Below are 19161 nucleotides of genomic sequence, written 5' to 3'. Positions count from 1 at the left end.
AGATGAAAATTATGAATGAAGGAGATGTTGCAATTATTCTATTCTGCTTCAAGAATAAAAGTCTGCATTCACAGATAACTTACCATGGAATTTGTATAAACCTCCCAAGTGATCCAATAAAGTTTCTAGTGATTTGGACACTGGAAGCAATTCCAGAAACCTATGGATTACAATGTCAAACACTGGCAGAAAGCGCAGGCATACATTTCCAAAATAAATTGGTAGGTACTGGGGCTGGATCTGAACTGGTGGATTGACTTGCTCTGCCAAGCCTTCAAAATACAGCTTTTCCGGATATTTCTGAAAGGCAAGAAAACCAACAAAATCAAAAGTTCTTTCCTTAAAAGCAGTGCCTTAAACATTCAGCATCTGCACTGCTTTAAAAAGACACTTCATCACCCTCATTATCACATATGAATGCAGTGAGATGATTTCACTCTAAAGTTTACTGAAGAAAATGCAACTGTGAGTGAAATTATTTAGTTATTAGACTAACAGATAACAACAGAAAAACATAAACAGTAATAGTAGAAAAAAAAAAACAACAAAGTTTCACCACCACTCAAAACGGGCATAAGCATCCCAAGGCAAAGCTGAAAGCAGCCAGTGCTTATGTTGAGTATTTTAAGAGAAAACCTAGGGGAAATCACCAGTACTGAAAGTTTCTGCATCATATACTGGATCAGAACACTAGAAATAATATGCATGTAATAACTCCCTAGGAAAGAACTGGAGTGTACTCAAATAACAGATGAGTACCACTGAAGGCTGAGCTTATAGTTTTTTACCTGTAACTGAAATTTCTATATGACAGATTGGGTCTAGTAACTGTCCAGCCATGTTGGAGCACTTCCCAAGCTAATATAATTTACTTCCCTGCTACCCTTACACTTTTAGGCACTGTTAAGACACTGTACAGCTAATGCAGACAGCTAATACAGTCCAAATAGCTTCTGGATAAGAACTAGATTGTACGTGTCTAGCTACATGAGGGTTTGCTTGTATCTATTTCATCTCAGTGTTGATTTATGTTTTGACAGAAAACTCCATTGGTGCACCCTTTTCTAGCCAGCAGAAGCCACTATGTTTACAGCAGCATTAAAATCTCAGCAATTCTCTTCCCTTACATATCAGGGTATCGTGTTCTTGCCACAAAGGAGATGGAAAAAGCTTTAATAACTAGCAGAAAACATAGGCTTAACTATTGTTCTAGTCATAAAAAACCAGAAGGAAACTCCTTCTTCCTGATGCACAAAAACTCAGTTCTAAATGAATTTCAGTAAACCCAAGATTTTAAAATGATTGTATTTAGATGAGCAATGATGAATCTCCAACCAGCTCTTCAGTTGCTTCTGTTTTTGAATATCACTGCATTCTCATTTTAACATAATTACATAAACATAGTGATTTTTTTTTTATACTAGCACAAATAAATTACGACTCACTAAGTAACCCCCAAAATTGATAGGGCTGTCCTGTTATTTACAGGACAAAAGACTCTCTGACTGACCTCAAATGACAGGAAATATTACAGTAAAAGAATTTTATTAGTTTTGATACCTTGTGATAACTCATATGCTTAGTATGCCAGTCATTCTGCAGCCAGTGCTCCGGAGAATTCTCCTTTACAAAATCACTCACTCTGTTTCTGAAATCGTTAGGCTTCAGTAACAGTAACTGAATTATGAAGTAACAGACTTGAGCTTCATTTCCTTCATGACTACGCATAGCCTTAAACAAAACGGATGATAAAACATGGAATTACAGTTGATGCTGCTGTCTGTGTTATAACCCCTAAACATTGGCTAGCATATTTGGCTGCACAATACATACATCTGCACACAAATTCACACTGAACATACGGTCTTTCAACTCTATTTTTCAAGCAAAGACACAGAACAGAGGCAGGTTCAATCCCCTCCTGTGAAGAGTACCCATCACATTTTTTTATTCCACAGGCAAAGTCTTACAAACTCCCCAGTTCTCCATGAATTCTAGCTCTGTTTTAGCTGTCAGTTCTTTTATTGAAAATAACCAATTAATGATAATGAAGTTAAGATTGCTTCAAACTTCTGGCCCCTCTGACATGTTTGGACTTCAGTTTGAAAACCAAACTAAAATTCAAACAACTAGCTTTACATTAAGATGACACTGTAAAATATAAGTGGATGAAAATTTAATTCTCTCTAGGCAAGTTCTGCTTTATTTTGTAGGATAGCCTGGAAAAACAGAGACTGCCACTTCTGTCCTACTTTTCTGATGAAACAGGCTTAATTCTAAGAAAGCATACTCTTACGGGTACAAGATTTTCCATTTGCTTCTGAATCTTGGCATACCGTACCTCTTCTACCTTTTCAGAATGCAGAAATAATTGCGTAGCTCTGAGGTCAGAGACCCAAAGCACTAAAAACAACACTTAATAATACCAATTCAGTGGTTGCCATGAAATAAACAAGAGAAGCTTCCCCCAAAGATTCAGAGAACTAAGACTGACTTTTACATTGCTTACAGAAGTAATCTATTATTTTAGTTGATTATTGGATTAGCAAATAGTCACTATTTAAAACTACTGTATTTTTAAAGATTGCCGCTACAAAAGTGACTCAAAGTAGACTCTGTGTGAAGAACTGGCATCTTATCTTCTAAGGCAATACTTACCAAACACAGTATCAACCTATCAAGTGTTACAATGTTGTATTTCCACACCATGTCATTGAGAATCTCAATACATTTATTGAGCTGCTGGCCTCCTGCAGAAGTAGAGAATTCATACACCAAGAAATCTGCAAACGTCCTGACGTGTGCCACCAGAGCTCTCGCCCCAATTCTTTCTAACACTCTAGCAGGGAAGGAAAAAAAAAAAAAAAAAAAAGAAACAAGCAATTTTTACTACTGTTGTTAATACATTTTTAACTGGTATATCTTATAAAAATTAGTCGGTTTTAATACAATTGTCTTAAAAAACCTCCTTTTACAAAATGAACTGAAGAAAACTCCAAAGCAAAGCAAAAAAAAACCTTAGAGCAAAAGAATTCCAAAATATGGATACAAATCAGAAGAAATGCTTCATGTTCACCAATTCTTATATATAGTATCGTGTGCAGAACACATGCTTTAGTTATGCATTTTTAGTTATACACCTCTTAGGACAATCCTCTGCAACTCAACTTTATTTTTCTGCAGTATGTGTTTTAATATAACCATAGCATTAAAATACTGGTATTTCCTCATTGCACAGCAGAGTAACACCTGCTATCATAAACATTAATTGTTTCAACAGACCAAACAAGGACTGAAAAGAAAGAATCTATTTTTCACAGCTGGAGCTGATACTGTTACTACTGAGAACAAGTAAAAAAATTGTAGGACTACTACTTCTATAGTAAATTTTCACCTTAATCCAACATTTGTGTTTTGTTTTGTTTTGGTTTTTTTTTAATATATTTGGCCTTTATTCATGTATAAAGGCTAAGTAAATAAACACTTTATACTTTCTGTTTATCATTTCAGATTGCCTGAACCACTGCCATTACAAGTAAACTGCTTAATTAAAATACATTACATCTCTTACCAGGAAGAATATGTATTGCAGACCACTGTGTGGTGTAATCAATCTTAAACACTGCACAATTATTATGATATGCTTTAACCGCACTATTTTTTTCCGTGCTAAGAGTTAATAAAAAAAGGTAGAAATCAAGCTGTTAATGCACAAGGCCTATGTCCTCAGAACTGACAATGTTGTTGTAAGAACTTTGAAATAGCACATCTTTAAAGCTCACCGGTAGCCAATTTGATTAATGTGATCGGTCTCTAACAACATCTTCCATAGGAGACAAAGGAAAAGTGGGGATGAACCTTGCACAGAAAAGTGTGTGATTATATCATTCTCATTGGTCATAGACTTCCACTTTCGGTATTCTTCTTCCACATTCTTCTTCAAGTTAAAACGGCTTTCCTGAGGTACGTTATTCTGCTTGAAGAATACCTGAAATAAAGTTGGCTTTGCTGTGACTGAGAGCCTAGAGTAAAATATTTGAACAGGCAAACTTTTGCCTGACTTAGCACCTTATGCACTTCTACTTCCGTGTACAATACAAACCTACTAGGTAGGGTGGCTGCTTCACCATGACACCACAGCGACTGTTTTGTCACTAACAAAGCTACACGACAAATTGCCACAAGCAAAAAGGCTTCTTCAATTATTTTTTTTAGATTTTATTTTTTAATTTTTAAAATACCTGTTTTACCTTCTACTGGAAGTATCAGTTGGCCAAACTTGGCCTTAGAATACATCAGGAGAAGCTAATGCATTTCTGAAGAAATAGCAACGTTACAATCATGCTGGACTCTTTAGGGACAGGGGAAGAATCTCACCAACTAGCGAAAGGCAAAGGATCTTGTTAAGAAAACAAATTCTCTATTTCCAATTATAAAATCATCAGTTTAAAACTGTTACCTGCAGAGGAGCTGGAAAACAGCTTAGTGTATGGGATGCCCAGTTATGTGGAGTAAAACTCATGATAGTCTGCAATATATCCTTACACCAAGTTCCTTGAATTGAATCAGAGCCTGTGAAAAAGTCTAGAAAATGGATTGATGATATTAGAATTTCACACAAAAAAACCCCATTTCTTATTGTTATTCCTTTTGTAGTCACATGCATCAAGACTTTACTAGTTCAAAAGGGTTTCCTTTTTGGCCAACTTCTCCTTTCTTTGAATCTTATTTACTCTATAGAACATGCTGAGTATTATCTTTTTTATGCTATTAACAATAAAAAAAAATATTTTTAGGTTTTGAGCTAGAAATAAATAAAGCAATCATGGTTTTAAGATTTTATATTTCATTTCCTGTAATGACAGCAAGACAAGCTTTTGCTGATTAACTAATTAGACTTAAAAAAAAATCCTGAAGATAAATTGCCAGATGCCATTTTATATTGCTTTAAAAAGGCTGCTCACAGTTCCTTTCCCAATTAAGCTGCAGAAATAAAAAAAAAGCCTCATCCCCCAAACCGCAGTGTTGTGATGTGATTAAAGGCTGAACAAAGGTTAAAAAAATAAAAAAACCTAACACAAAGCCATTTTCCTTTCAAATCCTCTCCACCAGTTTTTCTGAAATCAGTTGTTCTAACTCCTCAGTGAGTCTCCAGACTAGAACCATAAAAAAGGAGATGGAGAAAATATCCCCCTCAAAGCTAACAAAAACCTGGCCAGAGTCATTGCACATTGTTAAAACACTAAAACACACAGTAAAAGCTACCCCCTCTCCCTTCCCCAAGAAAGCAAACCCAAAACACATACTGCTTTTTCTTAAAGGTAAGCTGTATAAGGGGGTGGCTTCCACATGAGCAACTTACTTGCTATGAACATTCCGTTATTTTTTTTTAAGTGGCATGTATCAGTAATCAATCCAAACATTTGAACTTAAAATAATGAAACTGAAAATAAGACAGTAAAAAAAAAAAAACTAGTGACACTGTATCTCTGTATAAAAATAAACTTTGAACCAATGTCTGATTTCACTACTACTTTAGTTAACAGCTTTTTGCATAAAAAACAAGTAGATGGCAATTAAAATTATACTTTTTTCAAAACTAGAAGTGTACAGGATATGTTTTATGACCTTATAATTTCCATGATATTCTATTAAACAGTATTTCAGAGAAATGGCTTGACTACAGCTTTCACTTAGACTTTATCTCACAGTACTACTATTACCTGTCACATGTGTTGCCCTTGCTAGAGTTAAGATCAAAGCCCTGTTGAGTTCTTCTGATTCTGCTGAAAGAACTGTTTTGGGATCACTGAGGAATCGTGTAAACTGTGGTTGGACTTCCGAGCTGCCCAAAGCTGTGATTAGCCTTAGAGCAGTACTCTCAACACTGAAAGAAGGAAAACAATCCAGTTAGCAAATAATGCTTATACTGCTGCTTCTCATATTCCAAAAGTACCTATTTTCCCTCCATTTTCTGCTTCAAATAATACAAAAATATTTGTTTTGAAAGTGATGTTCTTAACCTTTTGGAAAAGTTTGCTTTTTCCACTGTTTAATAAATTTGGTATCAACCATTTGGGTACTTTATCTTCAAATAAAGCTCTCAAAAGTTGATTTAGTGAAAATTCCAGGTGCAGAGCCCCTGAAAAAGAGCCTCAAAGTCTCTCCAATTTGGACCTCCTCCCCTTTTGTAATCTTTTGAATATCTTCATCTAAATAAGGATACATAGATAAATAAATATATGCAAAACCAGAATAAAAAGGCATGAATAATGCATGGGAAGTTCCAAAGCTATCACCTTGAAGCAGACAGCACTAAATTGTCCTTATTAAAGAGGAAGTACTGCTTTTGATTAAATGCACTTTATTTTCCAGCGCTCTAGTTGGAATTGCTTTTCACACCAGGTAGCTTGAAGTAATTTAAAATACTTTTATAACACTGTCTCTTTGAAATGCCAAAGCTATAGGTTAATTTACCCCAACCTAGTTGCATGCAGCTCTTATCAAAAGTGACTGACTAACATCCCTATTTCACAGACTAACATGACAAAACAAGATTTAGGTGAATAAAAAGAGCAAGACCTTGAATTTAAGGAGAAACTTGTTTTCACTTGTTCTCTTTATTCTTGATAAAGGATAAGCAACTGAGCGATTTGAATTTGGACTAAGAAAGTACTGTGTAATTGGACTTCCTTGATATGAAGTGATAATAATGAGGTTGCTGTGTCTCCCTCACATACCCCCACAAGAAGTATTCTACTCTTTAGAGTGGATGGACACTCCTTTTCCCCAACTTTTCTACAACAAACCCCAGATTCTACATACAAACTGAATTTCATACCCTTGAACTTTGTTAACAGTAAGTTAAACTCAAAGCTTTGCCCTGGAATTATTTGCATATCAAGTCTAGAGCTTCTTTAACCAGCTCTGCCATCTTTCTTGTATCCAAATTAGCCACTGTTTTATGCATGGTTTATGCTGATATAAGACACACACCATACAATGGAACAGACAGGTTTTTCTCCAATAAGGTTCATGAATATCCACCATAGCTTTGCGCCAACTCCTTTACAGCTGCAGGATGAATCAGATTATTTCTCTGATCTGACTGAAAATTAACTTCACTAAAGAATCAAGTGGAACCAACTTAACTTTTGCAATAGAATCCTCTACAGGAGTAAGCAAGCACAGTCCCACTGGCAGACAAGCCAATCACTGTGACTACGAGTAGCAGGCATTGCCCGTTATCTCCAGTGCAAGAAGCTCAAAAGTTGCCTGACACTTCCTGACATGACCGTTCTGGTGCCTGTTCCTGTGTTTTGACCAATGACACTGCTGCCATGTCTGTGCAAGAGGTTGCCTCACACAACTCTGCAAAGTACTACTACTAACATCTAACTGTATTTCTGAAACACCACCTGCTGAGATACCACAAAACAATTTAGCTATAGAACTAAGACTGGGAAGTACTTATGTCCCATGTAAAACAAAGTTCTCAGCCAGCTTTCAACATATGATGAAGGAGGAATCTGACATTACCGTTATATATGGTAACGATCACTCACCACAGATGAAGCTGGTTCTGATTAGTCTGTGGCACAGCAGCCAAGGAATGAAGATGGCTGAGCAGCTGGACTCTGTAATGAGGCTGGATGTGATGCATCCGATAGCTAAACATTTCTAGCAGAGTGTGCAAAATTCCCCATGCGTGAGACTTGAACACTGTTGGCAGGAGCTGACCTTATGAAAATGAGTTTGTAAAGTAAGTTTTCCAAGTGATTACACTTTAAAATACAACTACAGACTACTCTCTGGAGAGAGGGTTATATTTAGCTACAAGTCAGATTTAAAAACTGTATCACCTCCAAACAGTGCATGTGCAAGTGCTGTCTGAAGATGCTGTAGAGCATGTGTAGAGCTCCATAATCTTTTGAATGAACATACACAGCAGACACACAAGTAATTTTAGTGAGTGCAATTAAGTATCATTTGCATATAATTAAGTAACTTCGATTATGATTTTCCATTGAGCATTTTTCCAAAATGCAGCATAACTAGGAAGGTACTGACCATACAAGTGATGGCATAAAGTGACAGCAGCACACTCATCTGAAATTTACTGCAGCACTAGGATAACTACTACAATTCCTTTTATACGAAAATAATTTATACATGTATTCAACACGCTGCATCATTAGATTTTCATTTTTACTATGGTCTCTAGTTGCTATTAAAAGAAAATGCTAAAGAACAAAAGGAAGGGGTTAAAAAGAAAGGTTTTCTTTCTTACTGATAAAGCCTTTGATGCCCAAGGACTCTATTTCCATATAAACCAACAGGCGACTATAGGTTTCCACAAGAGCAGGAGCCAAGGCCACACTAGATTTTGCATGAGCCAACTTAATTACCCTTGTAGCTATGCTATGAATCAGACTGAGGAAAGAGAGAAAGTATTTTTCAATCAAAAACAAGGACTTGAAAGTTAAGATATTCATTAATACATCTATACATGACATGTCCACAGGAAAGCTTTCCTGATGATAATTAGTTACAGAAAGATTTATAGATTAAAAAAAAAAAAGCTGTCTGCATACTGTACCTCATTTTGGCATGAACTGTGAGTGAGTCCAAGAGGTTCATTGGCAATGGGGTAATAGACCCTGAGGCCATGCAATTAGTCCCTGGAAGAGGTACCCTCATGTTGCCATTTCCATAAATAGTTTCTACTAGTACACCCATTGGCAACGTGAAACACTCTGAATTGGTTGAATAAGCATTGCACAACAAGGCAATCTTGTAGTCATTCATCTGTAAGCTTTTATTTCTTAAACTCTGTTGCAAAAACCTGTGTGCCAAAGAGATTTAACGTTAAGTAGAAAGAAACACGCAGAAGAATACACACATATTCTAAGGTTACAACCACAATAACCTGTCAAAAATCCACTGTAAAACAGTAGAAAAAAAAATTTGTTACTTACATCACATCAAAACGACTACGTATTATGCCACAGTTTAACTGTGTTATTGTTTTCCTGTATCGGAGAAACACCTCAGGACAAAAACACACTTTAATCACCTTTCCGAACAAAACAACCCAAAGTACTGCTTACCCACATTTTCCAAACCACAGCATAACAAAACAAAATAGTCAACTTACTTTCAGATTCTCCATCAGTAAAAAAGATTTACAGAATCACAGAATTTTCAGAGTTGGAAGGGACCTCTAGAAATGATCTAGTCCAACTCCCCTGCTAAAGCAGGATTGCCCGGAGCACATTACTCAGGACTGCATCCAGGCGGGTCTTGAAAATCTCCAGAGAAGGGGACTCCACAACCTCCCTGGGCAGCCTGTGCCAGTGCTCTGTCACCCTCACCGTAAAGAAGTTTTTCCGTGTATTTGAACGGAACTTCCTGTGTTCTAACTTGTGCCCATTGCCCCTCGTCCTGTCACTTGAAAAGAGCCTGGCTCCATCCTCCTTCAACCCACCCTTTAGATACTTGTACGCCATAATAAGGTCTCCCCTCAGCCTTCTCTTCTCCAGGCTAGAGAGTCCCAGCTCTCGCAGCCTTTCCTCATAAGGCAGATGCTCCAAGCCCTTAATCATCTTAGTTGCCCTTCGCTGGACTCGCTCCAGCAGTTCCCTGTTCCTCTTGAACTGGGGAGCCCAAAACTGGACACAGTATTCCAGTTGTGGCCTCACCAGTGCAGAGTAGAGGGGGAGAATGACCTCCCTCGACCTACTGGCCACACTCTTCCCTATGCAGCCCAGGATTCCATTGGCCTTTTTGGCAACAAGGGCACATTGCTGGGCCATGGATAATTTACTGTCTACCACGACTGCCAGATCATTCTCCTCTGAGCTACTTCCCAGCAGGTCCGCCCCTAACCTATACTGGTGCCTAGCATTCTTCCTCCCCAGGTGCAGGACCTTGCACTTGCTTTTGTTGAACCTCATTAGGTTCTTCTCTGCCCAGCTCTCCAGCCTGTCCAGGTCACGCTGGATGGCAGCATGGCCCTCTGGGGTGTCAGCCACCTCACCCAGTTTGGTATCATCAGCAAACTTGCTGAGGATACACTCTGTCCCTTCATCCAGGTCATTAATGAATATATTAAACAAAATTGGACCGAGTATTGACCCCTGGGGGACACCACTGGTTACAGGCCTCCAACTAGACTGTGCCGCTGATCACAACCCTCTGAGTTCTGTCCCGCAGCCAACTCTCAATCCACCTCACTGTCACCTCATCTAGCCCATACTTCCTCAGCTTCCTAATGAGGATGTCATGGGAGACAGTGTCAAAAGCCTTGCTAAAGTCAAGGTAGATGACATCCACGATTCTCCCCTCATCCAGCCAACCAGTTATAACATCATAGAAAGCTATCAGATTGGTCAAGCATGATTTACCCTTGGTAAATCCATGTTGACCACTTCCAATAACTTCTTGTTCCTCACTGTGTTTGGAGATGACATCCAGAATGAGTCGCTCCATTACCTTCCCAGGGACAGAGGTGAGACTAACCGGTCTGTAGTTCCCTGGGTCCTCCTTCTTGCCTTTTTTGAAGATTGGAGTGATGTCAGCCTTCCTCCAGTCCTCAGGCACCTCTCCTGTTCTCCATGACCGTTCAAAGACGATGGAGAGTGGTCTAGCAATAACATCCGCCAGCTCTCTCAGCACTCGCAGATGCATGCTGTCAGGGCCCATGGACTTGTGAATGTCCAGCTTGGCCAAGTGGTCTCTGATTTACTGATCTTTGAAACAATATATTATTTCTGTAAGCTGTATGATAACACCGTATTTTGACTTTGAGCTTGCTCTTAGTCCTGCTTCATTCCTTTGATAACCCTCAAGCAGCATCCCATCACACAATGCATTCTGAATACAGACTTGGAGCTTCCTATTCCATTACATCTACATACAAATCAAAACATAACAAAACCCCCAAAACTCACTCATGGTGAAGTTTAAGAGAATGAGGAATGGGAATCTGTAACTTGGAGTTGTCACTATGGGCCTTCCGATTCAGATGAATCCAAATACAGGTCATTGCAAAAGCATGAGTTGACTGGGGTTTGTTAATATCAGGTACAGGAATACACTAAAAAAGAACACACGAATGTGACATATTGCATGTATTAATGTACAGAAAATCAATTTAGATAGCCAGCATTCACAAGGTTATTTTTTTCTTTTTCTGACTTGCAACATCATACGCAACATTTTTCAAGAACAGATTCTATCCTCATCTGTTTATGCAATTTTAAATCAAGAGCTCTGGAAGACACCTGGACCTCAGTAATCACGCTGAAAAAAAACCCCAACCAAACAAGTAATCTAAGACCTCAGCAAGCGGAAGGTCATCCTTAAGGGTATAAAATTCAAGACATACATAGTTACAAAGCATATACTTTTACTCTCAGACTCACACTAATACATTATTCAGAACCCAGTTATGGTATGTTCTTCCATAGTAGGTACTCAGTGGTTCACCAATATTTTCTGAAAAATCTAACTTGTCTAGTGTCACTGTTATACTTAAAGTCTAATACACTTCCTATGAAAAGGAACAGATACACCCCAAAATCCAAAAGGTTTTGGCTACAGACTCAGGTAGACTACTGCCATTGGAAAAGGCACTCTGGCTGTCTCGTTTTGCCAACATCCACATTTCTTTCCCTTTGGTACAGTTATTACTGCACAAACACCACTGACTGCACAAGTGAGGCAGCAGCAAAACATAAACAAGGCAATAGTAAGACAGAACCTCTTAAGAGCAACAGCTGTAGATAACATTTAAGCTCCTTGTGAAATTGAATCCTCAGAAATGCTCTAGTCCCATAAACACCTCAAACAAGTTTAACTGTGGTTATGGGCTCTGAGGTAAATAGTCCTGTCACTCTTCCCATGTTTTGTGTTGACAAAAGCAATTGCGATCTCATGAAACAAATTGTACTGAAGAATTTCTGTGGGTCAAAACTAACTTAAGAGGGGGAAAAATTGCTACGTATCAGTTTGGTACACCACACATTTGTGTTAACAAATCTACTGACCCAAAATAGAAGGCACGACAATAAGAGCAAGTAATCAGGACTTCATGCTGACAACGCTGTCACAATGAAAGTTTAAGAACTTCCCGTAACTCCCACTTCCTCAGGAACCTTAATTCTAGAGGACTGCACAAAGCATAACTAGGATTTGCTACCACAGAATGAATTTAAGTAACTGTTAATACAAAACAAATTTAAAGTGTCTTGTTCAGTTCTTTGCACCTGAAAGTGTATCTCAGTGTACTATTCCGTTACAGCCCAGATCTAACAACAGAATTCCGTATTATTCCTTAATAGTATCCTCAATACTTTAACAAATTCCTCAAAACCTTTGTCAAACCAAAGTCAAGGAAGAGATGACTTAACAGAAGTCTTTTTTGCCCCTAAATCCACTGCACAGATGTGGTTATTGGAAAAACATAGCTAGAAATCCTGAAAATTGTCATTTAATTATGAAACAGCTCTCTCCAACTATGCAGCACACTCCGGTAACAGTGCCTCAAGAATGACAGTAATATTGACATATGACGGTGTCGAGCTGAATTAAAAATAAAAGTTTTAATTTCAGAGAGAAGACTTACTTCTTTCTCAGGATACAGGAGGTCGAAAAGCTTCATAACTGGGAGGAAGTCAGCCAGTGCATTCTTCTGGATGCTGCCAGAGATGAACTGAAGTAGCACCCACATCAGATGGTCTCTTCCTTTAATGAGACCACGGCCTGCCAACTGTCAAAAACACTCAGTAACAGACAAATACTGCACACAGAAGAAAAATCACTGCAAGGATTCCTATAAAAGTAGAAGGGCAGACTAAAACAGTTCCAGCAGAGACTTCTGGGAATTTCATAGCAGGACTTAGACAGAAATGTACGTCATGTTTTCAAAAAGATAGTAAACAGGTACATTAGTTGTCACACAGAAACAAACTCTGGGAGGGTCACAACAATGAATGATAAAAGGTATTTAGCTCTTGAGGATCACTGTTCTAACAAATTAGCAACTCTAACAAACTGGACTTAAAATGTCACCTTGTAGCCCTGTAGCCAAGTACAGTATTGCCATTGCTAGCAGCAGGCCACAGGTTTTATAAAGAAAGTTTCTGAACCAGAAGAATTTTGGCTTGCTTCATCTGGACCTGACTGGATTTATTTTTTTGTTATTTAACTTCTTTATCTGTAATAGCAATTCTCTAATAACCAGCACTCTACTCTTAACCTCTACTCTTATCTAGCTTGTTTTAGTTTTAGATTAGATGTGTGCAATTGTGTTGTAGAATGCCTATTGTTTCAATGATTCATTAACAGTAATTAAAGGAATGCCACCCTAGCAAAATGAATTTCAGGGAAACCAAAGACAGCAGAGAACTAAAATCCATCACAAGTAAACCACATATAGTAAATTCCCATGTAAGATGGAACTGTGGACAAACAAAGATGGAGCAACACGTAGCACATTTTAGAAACCGTATCTAAATAGCCACAAACCATCTCACTAGTGAGAAGAAAGAAAATCCCTTTCCTACCATTGACACCATACTTTCCCTCAGCAAACAGCTCAGAATGTTGCTGACTTACTATAACCCCTCCTCTCCTTTCCTGTAGAGGACTGGCACCACCGCTCTTGAGAGGTGGCACCACCACTCAGAGAGGCATTAAGCACAAGAGAAAAGGGTGAATATTAGAAAGTGTATAAGTTTTAATAGAATTATAAGGAAGTAATAGTAACTTTGGACTGTGATTGCCAATATCACTGTAATTGCACAAATGATCTTTGATTCGATTGCTTTGATTAGACAACTATAAGTTCTTGCATCCATTTACATGGCATGTTTCTTGACCTCAGTGTTATGGTTTGAGGAATCCACAACAACTTATTGTCATTTCAACAATTATTCTCTCAACCGATGACCCCTCCCCACCTGGGAATGGGAATCGGGGAAAAAAAACAAGGAAACAAGGAAACCCGAGGATTGAAATGTAAACAGATTTCACAGAATAAGACTAAATAATTAACATTAATAATATTAAAGAACCAGTATTGATCCCAATACCAATTTAAAATATGCAAGGATTATACTCAGCCAATTATATCAGTAGGAAGCTGTGCACTCCCATTGAATGTAATGTTCATGGTATGAAATAATCCTGTTGGCCAGCTTGGATCAAGTGCCCAGGTCTCGCTCTTACTCACTCAAGCACTCAGGAAACCCAAAACCACTGAGACCTTGAAACCCGTATACCATAGCTGGCTATAAAGTAAGTATTGTCACAAATTCAGACACTAGAATCTTCTAAAAGTGCAGTTTTCCCAAGCATTAGAAGAGAAAATAGTCCTGTGTTGCTCAAACCAGGACACTCACAAACTGAACAGGGAGTTTGCTCTGTTTGAATCTTGGTTGTAAACTGGATGTAACAGCACAGTACTTGAGTTCTTCTGAATTATGCCAATTTATCTGCTTATTCTAGTTACTAGTACATTTTGAATCCAAGTGTAATGCAACATCGTGGAACTGAATACACTAGAAACAGACCTAGCTCACAGCAACATAACTTGAGAATCTGACTTACTTCTACAGACCACAACGATCAAAAATTTAATTCTTAAACATAAGGTACTTCTCGCAGACGTGAGTACCTTTAAAAAAAAAAAAAACAACAAAAAACCAACAAAAAAACCAACAACCAAACTTGTTTTGTTTTTAAAATCTCTCTTACCACAGGAGCGATACAAACAATTTACCTTTTGATGGAGTGACAGGACCATATGAGGAAAACTTGCAAACTGAAAGAGCACAAAGAAAATGAGCTGGCTGGAGAGATGCTGCCACAGAAGCTGACTGGTTCCACCGTCATCAAATTTCTCTTCAGTCTCAGACCGTTCCATGGCATACACCACAAGATCCACCAGCTGGTCCTCCAGCACAGGGCAGCGCTGCTTGTGCTGTAAGGCAGAGATCAGATACAGTATTCCAAAAGCCTTGCCATTAACTTCAGAACTTGTACAGTTGCAGTTCAGTACAGTATTTTGACAGAAGGCTGGGAAGCATGAAATGAAGTCTGAACTTAAGTTAAGGATAAGCCAGTGTATTAAAGCTGCACTATGTTACAGGTCATGATGACTTTTACATTTTATCACACATTATATAATTCCCTACTCAGTTCCAAAACAGAGATCATCAATACACAAATTAACATCTGGGGTTTTCCTTTGTGTTTTGTAATAAATTCACGCAGAATTTTATTTCTCTGATCTTGCATTCATGGAAAACAAAATCCATTCCTTTAACACACTGGTGGGGGTTCTTTTGTTTGTTTTGAGTTTTTTTTGTTATTTTTTTTCCTTCCCTCTTTTCTCCTTTAAGTCCATTTTAAAAGTAGGGATCACCATAAAGAAAAAGATACATCAATTATATCACCAAACCCAGAGGAAACATCCCCATACATGATATAGGTATTTAATGACTATTCTCTTTTTCACTCTCATTTTAGGCTCATCTACAACTAGCAGCAGAATTAACATCTGGTTAATACCCCCATAATTAGGTGCTGTTCTACTGACACTGCACCACCTGACACAAGACAAGATCAAAAAGACTCAAAAATTAATCTGACAAAAAGTGGTTTGTTCTACATATCATGAATAAAATAGAAATTACGTATCACAGTGTTAGATATAGACTGCCACAGTCTCCACAGTGAGCTACGCAAATACAGAAATAATTTAAAATACACGCCTTCCCTGATGACTTTTGATAATGATCAAGTAAAGAATGCATTATATATTCAGATACATATGTTAAAGCAGGCCCACTACCAATGGTTTGGAACTCAGATTATAAGTCTTCAATTTAAGACCATCAAGTATCATGTCACATATCACAAGTTCTGTAGTGCAACAACCTTTTATTAGCCTGCATTTGTATAGCTACACTCGTGCAAAGTACTATTCCTAAGCACCAAAAGCTGTAGGCTAGCACTTCGGAAATAATCTAAACTCTGTTTGTTTCATTACAATCTCTATTCAGGAATGTGGGGTTTATTTTGTTGTTTTTTTGGTTTTTGTTTTTTTTTTTCACACCTGATGCCTGTAACGTAATGCAGCCTTAAAGAAAACATTATTACTTTAATGACCCAAAAGAAAAGGAACTGAGCTGCTCAAAGACTAATCATGAAAACGCAGTATCCCTTTCTAGAGGCAAAAAGGTGTATGTAAAAAAGTTTAAAAAGATTGCCCAAATACTCGTAAAACATTTTAGGGATGCCTTAGATGAGTTTTTTGACTTACTAGCCAGGCAGCCTAAAAAAAACCCTTTTAATTAATAAAGAAAGAAATAAAAGGAAAGAGAGATGCTGCAAGGAGATGCTTGTTCTACCTTCATTGATGGCAGTCTTTTGCCATGAAAAAAACGAAAGAGATTATCTTCAATTAAAAATAAAATGGAAGAACGGGAAAAGTTGACGAAATATAGTGAACAGCATCCCCTGTTGCATGCTCTTTGCCAGCTCAAAACTGCAGAAAGCTAGAATTCTAGCTTTTCCTGAAGCATGCTTAACACAAACCTCTAACTAAAACAGGAAGCATCGATTACAGGTTCACCTTCTCTTCCAGTACACAATGCCATTATCACGGATCAACCACGTTACAGGTTTACAGCACCAGTTGAGAATACTTTGGGTTTTTGTGGTTTGTTTTTTTCCCCCTCCCAAAGCAACTAATTATGAAGCAGAGCAGGGTGCAACAGACAACACTACAGACTAATTTATAATCCAGCATGCAAAACTACTACGTACAGGGCTTGAAATTTAATAGTTCGCTAAGCACTGTGTTCATGTCCAAAAGCCTAATCATGTTAGGCTATATTAATTTAGAATAAAGTTATTCAAAGAATATAATAGGAAAATATTACTGTTAAAAAGAAAGCCAGAATTTCCAGTAGGAATTTTCACTATTCTGAATAATTCTAAGATTGGGAAAAATTTAGGAGCCAGGAAATTAAGAAAGCAAATTCACTCTTTTATTCTGAAAAATCATGCTTGTATTGCTTTAAGAACAATTTTCAATAAGAAATATAGCAGTACTTCATATTCTATCTTCATTAATTTAATTTTCTGGCAATTTTTTTTTCTGTATTTTCAGTGAATAAACATTTTTGCACAAATTCTGTGTCTATAGTTTTGGAGCACTCAGAAATGAAATACTGTGCGGCATAAGAATTTGCAGGATTGGGGCCTTGTTTTATTAATTGCTCATAACTTAAAGAGCATCTCAGTATATATTGAGATGAATAAAAATATAGGCAATAGCTGATTCCCCTCACAAATAAATTCATGTTTTGGTATGGCTTAAACAAAACAAAACGAAACAAACAAAACCGCAGAAACCCCAACTGCTGTTTTGGATGATATATGGAAAAATATAGCATTCAAAACCACTATGTTTTTTTCCTAAAGAGAACATTATTCAAATTTTTGTAATTTGTTTATATAAAATACATATTCTCCATTTTGCCCTGAAAATAATACTTAAAGACCTGACAAATACATAATCTCATGGAAAATGTTATTAAACCATAAAGAAATACGGGGGGGGGGGGGGGGGGGGGAGGGGGGAGAAGTGCTATTATGACAGCTTGATACTAAAATTTTTTGAGACCAGCCCTTCGATGAACTAGTGGTACTTTCTTCAGTGGACCAAAGCTTCAGTCAGGTTTGGGGGTTTTTTTGGTTGGTTGGGGTGTGAGTTTTTCAGTTGGGTTTGTTTTTTTCCTTTTTTTTTTTTTTTTTTTTTGGAGGGGGGGAGCAGACAGCATTAAAAACGTTACCTAAAAAAAAAGTATTTTAAGAAGTCAGTAAGGCTAGCTGTAAGATATTACAGATATTTTCAAATATTTTAAGCAACATTTAGCTCAAAAATATTTAATAAAAATCTACACTTAAGAAATGGATTCAGAAGACCAAACCGCACAGCAAAAGATCCCTTCAAGAGTAAATAATGTCTCCAAAAGTCCAATTCGAAACATGTACGTTAAATGGCTGAAGTAGTTAATGTAAGACAGAACTATAGCCCCTCTGTCACTTCCATTTTCCAAAACTGTATGCTACCAAGACCCAAAACCTTAAAGCTTTTTGTTCATATTACACCTGATTCTATTTCTACAAAGCTCAGTGGGCATTCTCAAGCTTTCCTCACTAAAAAAATGAGTAAGTTTCAACAAGAAGTTGCACTCAAGTGTTCTCAACACACACTCTTACAATCAGAAATATATAAAAAATCATCACACCCCTTAAATTAAGTACTCTGCCATGTTAACACTAATTATATTGGATAGTAAGTTCCCAGCATCAACCTACAACATTTTAAAAATAAAAGGGAAAGTCAATTTCTGAATATTGCTTTATGTCATTCCTTTCACTTAATGATTCTGCTTACACAGTGCATCGACAGACATGAAATAAACAACATCTTCCCCAAGCAAACTATCCTGGTTTGTAGGTAGGAGAGGATACAACTATACAGTCAACTGAACAGAGAATAGCATAGATAATTTCCTACTCCAAGCTGCAGATCACCACTGTTGGTTTAAAAGGTGACCAGCCCAATATACTATTTAAAGAGCAAAAGCATTAATACAATAGCTGCTAATTAAAAGTTTGTATAGCATTACAGAAACAAGACAGCTGAAAATTACCTCCTCTTTCAAACATTCCCCAACCTAGAAAAATCAAAGTTTAACAAAGTTTTTCATTGTTTAGAGGACTGTAATACAATCCTGACTGCAACAATGTAAGTAAAAATGGCATTTTATTCTTCATGCAAGTCTGTACATACAGAGAAGGCAAAGATATAAACCAAAACGTTCAGAGCGACTTCATGTCTTTATGACATTATTATAGCTCCGTTTTAAGAACCAACTGTAGGATCCTTAAACTGAATCTTAATTTGGCATCAGTGTATTAAGACACTTTGAACTGTTAAGCATTTTCCAAAAAGCAGATTGTTATGTACCTCAAGAAATTATTTAAAAGATAATTAAGTATCAGGAGTATCACCCCAGCTAACAGCAGAATATAAATTGACATAGAATCATAGAATCATTTAGGTTAGAAAAGACTCTC

General features: G+C 37.3%; 1 protein-coding gene across 1 annotated transcript in view; it reads right to left on the bottom strand.

Annotated features, from left to right (window-relative positions):
- MED23 (mediator complex subunit 23) overlaps positions 1 to 19161 on the bottom strand; it is a 41374-nt gene that overhangs the window by 9330 nt on the left and 12883 nt on the right. The window contains exons 12-23 of the mRNA XM_082480861.1: positions 14786 to 14986; positions 12629 to 12772; positions 10953 to 11098; positions 8600 to 8845; positions 8291 to 8433; positions 7566 to 7740; positions 5724 to 5887; positions 4460 to 4584; positions 3783 to 3988; positions 2659 to 2839; positions 1561 to 1731; positions 84 to 300 (exon numbers count right to left, since the gene is read on the bottom strand). Coding sequence (XP_082336987.1) covers positions 84 to 300; positions 1561 to 1731; positions 2659 to 2839; positions 3783 to 3988; positions 4460 to 4584; positions 5724 to 5887; positions 7566 to 7740; positions 8291 to 8433; positions 8600 to 8845; positions 10953 to 11098; positions 12629 to 12772; positions 14786 to 14986 — 2119 coding nt within the window. The remainder of the gene's footprint in view (positions 1 to 83; positions 301 to 1560; positions 1732 to 2658; positions 2840 to 3782; positions 3989 to 4459; positions 4585 to 5723; positions 5888 to 7565; positions 7741 to 8290; positions 8434 to 8599; positions 8846 to 10952; positions 11099 to 12628; positions 12773 to 14785; positions 14987 to 19161) is intronic.

This window comes from Vanellus vanellus (genome assembly GCF_965231255.1).
Source record: "Vanellus vanellus genome assembly, chromosome: 3".
Classification (NCBI taxonomy): Eukaryota; Metazoa; Chordata; class Aves; order Charadriiformes; family Charadriidae; genus Vanellus; species Vanellus vanellus.
Note: the sequence above shows the minus strand (reverse complement) of the source record. Positions and strands in the feature narration are given on the sequence as shown.